At 34.7% G+C, this 6,000-nt stretch overlaps 1 protein-coding gene across 1 annotated transcript; it reads right to left on the bottom strand.

Annotated features, from left to right (window-relative positions):
• Positions 1-1,063: 1,063 nt before the first annotated feature.
• LOC143635820 (syntaxin-52-like) lies at positions 1,064-5,610 on the bottom strand. Its single transcript, XM_077103554.1, has 6 exons — positions 5,413-5,610; positions 4,369-4,587; positions 3,172-3,377; positions 1,985-2,085; positions 1,823-1,867; positions 1,064-1,196 (listed from the first exon to the last, which is right to left on the bottom strand). The coding sequence occupies exons 2-6, from the start codon at positions 4,581-4,583 to the stop codon at positions 1,065-1,067; spliced, it is 699 nt and encodes a 232-aa protein (XP_076959669.1). The 5' UTR covers positions 4,584-4,587; positions 5,413-5,610; the 3' UTR covers position 1,064.
• Between the last annotated feature and the right edge of the window lie 390 nt (positions 5,611-6,000).

A 6,000-nucleotide genomic window follows, 5' to 3' on the forward strand; every position in this document is an offset into this window, starting at 1 on the left:
GCTATCAAGAACTTGTGAGATGATTAAGGAGGTGAGTCTCTCATTCTAGTCTTCATTTACTCGTGGTTTTCATTTGTTCGTTTGGGCTTATATTTGTTCGTTTGACAAGTGTCGCTTCTGTTTTCACTTAACGGGGCTAGCAACGCCTGGTGGGCTTTTGTTTTCACTGAATGGGGCCATCTGAGACTCGTTGGATGATTAAGAAGGTGAGTCCCTCATTCTAGTCTCTTTTTTATTCGTTGTGGTTTTCAGCCGTTTGATTGGGCTTCCATTTGTTTGTTTGAAAAGTGACTTTTGTGTTTTCTCTTAACGGGGCTAACGTCAATGGGTGGACTTTTGTTTTCACTAAATGGGACGGGACTATCTGGGACTCATGAGATGATTAAGGAGGCGAGTCCCTCGTTCTAGTCTTCATTTACTCATGATTTCCACAAGTTTTCTAAATACAAAACCTATACTCTTACTTATGTCGAATAAACCAACTCAGGAAATATAAACTAAACAAGCATACATATCAACTGATACACGAACGCAACAATAAAGAAATGGTTTTTAGTGGAACGACATCGCCTCTATATACAACCAGATAAGCTTTATTAAAAACCCAGAAACGACGTCTCTCACATATGCTATACGTGTCATGAAATAAAGCTTTTCTAATTTCTTCGTTCCGTTAGTTGATTTTACATAGCAGTCTAGAAGTACACGAGGCGCTGCCTCAAGTCCCTGATGCATTTTCTTGAGCGCCGAGCACCTCAGACGCGCCTTTTTACAACTAAGGTCATTGGTAACACAAATATTTAAGATCGTTCATTAAAAGGGCTTATCTCTCTCGCAAATAATCAATTTAAATAATCGACTCGCAAACACCTACAAACATATAAACAGTTTAAAATAACCAATGCAAAGTAAGTCCGCACAAAATGTTGTTTAATTGGAACACGAGTGTTATGGTACAAAGAAAGGTCAAATGTGGAAAACAAAAGATGACGGTTTGAGAAGCTTGTCTCGGACATGACATATAGATATATATAGCAACTGTTACCTGTGTTTTTTTTATCACATCACAAGTATTTTAGAATCATATATATAGCAACGACTAGCCCAACGATCCCGATAACAGATAACAACATGCATAAGCATGAGCAGCCACCCTTGGTGCGTTTATTCAGAATCGCCAGGTTCTTCTGCAATCTCTGTTTAAAAACATAAAAAGAAACATAAAAAAGGTGAGAAAATGGACGGGTCAGTCAGGTTGTTTGAGAGGTCAAAATGGGAACCCTTTTAGGGCAGGGTCAAAATAAGTTGGGTTGGCCCGTCCAGGGCAGTCTCCGTCAATCCCTTAAAATTCAAGGCTCGGGACGAACATAAAGATGGGCACTGGTTGATGCCATGGCAACCACCAAATCCAATGCAACATACACAAATTAGGTAAAAAGGATAAAATAATAATTTACAAGTTTCAAATGCTCTTCTCTCAAGAATTTATATATTTATATTAAAAAAATATATATTATTTGTCACATAAGTTGTTGAATGGCATAAAGACCTGCAACTAGTTAACCAGCATGTTATTTGTTGCTATAATCTATAACATAATGTAAATGCACCTAATATAAAGTTGGCTGCTCATATCAAGAAAAAAGTTTATTTAGGTTTTGAACAGTCAGTTAGCCCTAACATATAACCGAACTGAGCAACTACTTTTGCAAAAAAAAACGGGGGGGGGGGGGGGGGGGGGGGGGGGGGAGGTAACATTCTAAACTGTCAATAAGACTTGTCATATTTTTCCTAATATCATGAAAGTTAACAAAAGTGTTACCTTGAGTCGAGAATTTGTGACATCCACGTGTTCATCAAGGTCATCCTGCGTAACAAAAATAGCAAAGCAAAAGTTTTTAATATCACTGATGCTGCATTCTACGAACTCTTAATAAGCGGCTTAGAGTAGCATATATGTATAGGTTTAAGAAAAGTGACGTACAATGAGCCTAGTGTGCAAATCAAGTTCCTCATTGACTGCCAGTGCAATATGTTTCGTACTTAGCACTGTCTCCTCCAGTTTTTCTAGGCCTTCATCTTGCTCTGTAACTCAAAATAACATGATTCTTACCACATAATAAAGAGGGTTGACTTTTTTAGTATATGTTTATGTGAAAACGGGCTAATTTTGGCTTCATCTTCATGCCCACGAGTCGAGCAGATGAAATTTAAAAAGTTAACTATGAGAGAAACAAGTCAAATGGATTGAGCAGGTTACTTTAAACTACACAATGACATAATCAAGTGTTTACAACCTTTGAACTTGTTTTGTTAGAGAAAATGAAACGCTGGTGTAATAATAGTGTTTACAAACATACTTAGTATAATAAGTATAAAATAAGTAAATAACAGAAATATAATAGTGGGTTGACCCACCCCATTGTAACCAGTTGTTTAACTTTCATGACCCACACGTTATGCCCTGTTTAGCTATAAGGTTATAAATCAGCCCATTTTCAATATTTCAATTGCTGTATTTACATGTAAAACAAGTTTAGAAGGGAAACGGGTTACAAGTAATCCATGACATAATAGTGTGTTTATAACCTTCGAAATTGTTATACTGAAAAAAATGAATCACTATTGTAAATTGTAATAATAGCGTTTGTAATCATATTTAGTATAAGTAATTAAAAAAGGTTCAAAAATGAAAATGTCAACCCAACCCAACCCGCTCCGGTCCGTCTCAAAACTATGCCCATTTTGCACCAAATCCTGTTTTGACATGTTATTTAACGAACCCACTTATAACAGTTGAGGTGGGTTACAAGAATCCATGACATAATGACATAATCAAGTGTTCATGACCTTTACAATTTTACCAGAAAATTGGCTCATTACTATATTAATAGAGTATAATCATATTCTGTACCATAAAACCTTAAAAAACTCAAAATTAAGACAAATATCAAGGAGCTAACCCATCCCGACCAAGTTTGACCTACCTTAAATTTATGCCGGTCTCCCACCAAACCTATTTTGAGTTTTGACCTATTATTTAGCACATATGGCCTTCCCGTTTTGCTATTGATCGCAATGAGGTTTCAAATATCACTCATATTAAATGTTTTTAACAGTTAATGTACACGTAAACCAGGTCTTCAAAAGTAATCACAAATAATAACTTGCCTCTCATAACTTGTCTTTGAAGGCTAACAATGCCAGAGTTGTCCAAACCAGTTGTCCTGCTAATCACATCAACTGGCTTAGTGTCTGGCCCGAGTAGACTGTCCCTGTTGGCAAAGTTTGACATGTTCAATGTCGAGGCCATCTGTGTAACCTTTGTTCTCATATTTGTTAGCATATCTCTACGTCGATTCATCTCTTTCTCTGTTCTGCAAATAACAGAGAAATTGTTCCCAATGTTCAGGGATAATTCTATAAGAACTACAACAAAAAGAATAACTAGTTATAGAAAATCATCTATTGAGATCTATGGTGATTATATTATCGCTCGCAAATTAGTCGATGAATGCTGGTCTAATAAGGCATAAACTTTGGATGCAATGCAATATGATTAAGCACGATGCAATGCAATATGTAACTCAAAATCAACCCTTCCCCTAGAGTATTGAACATAAATGTTCATCTGAAAAGTCAAGAGTTGATGGTTACTTTGCATGATATAATTGGAAAATGGGATTAGATTCTTTTAATTCTACTCGTTTAGTTTACCCCAGAAACTATATGTAGTGTATACTTCATAGTGTTTTCTATAAGCAATTAAACAAGCATGAGCACATCATAACATCGTTAGCTGCCAATGGTTTTATCAGGCTACAAATATAGCCAAATATAAAATAACTACACAGAACGTACTCAACGTAGGTATTAGGTGCTGCAGATTAATTAACTTAAAAGTTTCATAAAATGTATAGCAATGACAAAAAGAGAACTTCTTTCTAACCCAAGTACATGGACAAACTAGCTCATCAACCCAAGCATATCAAAAGAAGGACAATGTACAGAATTTAGATAAACTGCAAAAACTCACTAACCAGAAGACAAACTACTAAAAATCTCCATAGCTAGACATATAAAACTAAGAACTGATGAGAGGAAATAAGAGTATTTTCAACATCTCAAGTTAAACTATTGAAGTCATAACTACTTATCTAGCCAACCATACACTAATAGCATATAGCCAATTGCTTCTGAGATCACCTACTTAATTGACCCCATACAAAAGTATAAAATGGGAAATTTTCTAAATATATTACTAAGAAAACCGATGAAAGCATATACCGGGACCATGGGACATAAACATAGACGAATACACATTGTACAATGCATACAAGTAACAAGTATGAACAGTCAAATACTTACAATGGCTGTTTAGCAGGAAGCTTTGTAAGAAGAGACTGTAAGCTATCAAGCCTGGTTCCCAAAATAGTAATTTTTCTGCGTATAGCAGATGAATGGCGCTGTGCTTCAGGCCCTAAGCCATATGAGCTCCTTGCGGATATCATGCTGCTGATATCATCGGAAAGTTTACAGGCTTCATTATATTCCCTCACCCAAGGATCCGCAGATGAAGCCATTAATCTGCAAGACAAACAACAGATTGCATGACACATAATTAGGTAAAACATATCAAGTCACTCCTAAAAAATACAATCTCCTACTGATACGTTTGTGTATAACTATATATTTATATCGTTTATAATTAGTAAATTAAAATGCAAAGCAATTCTAAAATCTCAAAGAACACATCAATTAATAGGCCTGTAAACAACTGACACGAACAAGGGCATGTTCATGTGCGTTCATTAAACTTTAACCAAGCACAATCACAAACACGAACAGTTAATCGAACAAATATTTATGTTCATGTTCATTCGTTAAGAAAACGAATATGCCCGTGTTCGTTCGTTAAAATTCTAAATGAACAATTCACGAATGTATACGAACATAATTGAACAAACGTAAACATAAACGAACACACTTGAATGAACATAAACGAACAAATATAAAACATTAAGTACATGATTCATCTCCAATAAAACACATCTAGTTTCATCCATAAATCCAAAATACACATCTAAACTATAAAACTACAAAGTTAAATGAACATAAACGAACGCACATAAATTAGCAAACATAAACGAACACACATATATAAACTAATCAAAAACACATCAATTAGACAATTAATATAATTAATATGAAAATTAGTTCTATAACATTCTAACAAAAGAAACATTGTGAATTTCACAATCTACGAACTAAATCTAAAATTTAGAGAAATTAGGGCACCGATAACGTCGTTGACGAACAATTACAATCATGCATGCATCTGCTTTTATTAATAAGATCTACGATTACGAACGAGTCATAATAGTAATTAAACGAATTACTATCAGTAATTACCTCAATCGATCTGTGATTCGAACAGTGAGATTGAGATAAGTAACGAGTATTGACGAATAATAATAATAATAATAGCAGATCTAATAGCGGATTTGAAAGCTGACGATAAATAATAATAATAATAATAATAATAATAATAATAATAATAATAATTTGTGGTAGGAATACCGTTAACCGGCGAGTTTGTCGTCGTCTTCTCGTCGCCGTTGATATCACACACACACGAAATATAATAATAATAATAATAATAATAATAATAATAAAAGTTTCCAGATTAAAAGTTGGTAGTTATAAGGTGGAGTACATGTTTTAATGCAAGAGGTACAATTATTTGAGGCGTTATTGTATGGATTTTAAATTATTATGGGATAAATGTTTAAAAAAATTGGAGTCGCAAAACGACGCCGTGCTGACTGGAATGGATGGATGATTTGATGGGCGGTGCATGCGTGTCACACACCTGTTCTTTTTGGCTCTGTCCGATTTGGCGCTACCAAAATTAACAATTATGACATTTTCGCGTTTTATTAATTTAAAAGATGAAATAATAAGATCATGCGTACTAAAACCTTTAGACGTTTTATGTCA

The sequence above is a fragment of the Bidens hawaiensis genome, unplaced genomic scaffold (genome assembly GCF_021521415.1).
Source record: "Bidens hawaiensis isolate Kalapana, Puna unplaced genomic scaffold, B.hawaiensis_p1.1 tig00007737_1, whole genome shotgun sequence".
Lineage (NCBI taxonomy): Eukaryota > Viridiplantae > Streptophyta > Magnoliopsida > Asterales > Asteraceae > Bidens > Bidens hawaiensis.

Coding starts and splice junctions, on each gene's coding strand:
- LOC143635820 (XM_077103554.1), bottom strand. CDS start 4,583: ATGGCTTCATCTGCGGATCCTTGGGTGAGGGAATATAATGAAGCCTGT. Junction 2,086..3,171: donor TCAAAGACAAGTTATGAGAG/GCAAGTTATTAT, acceptor TTTGAGTTACAG/AGCAAGATGAAGGCCTAGAA. Junction 1,868..1,984: donor ATTTGCACACTAGGCTCATT/GTACGTCACTTT, acceptor TTTGTTACGCAG/GATGACCTTGATGAACACGT.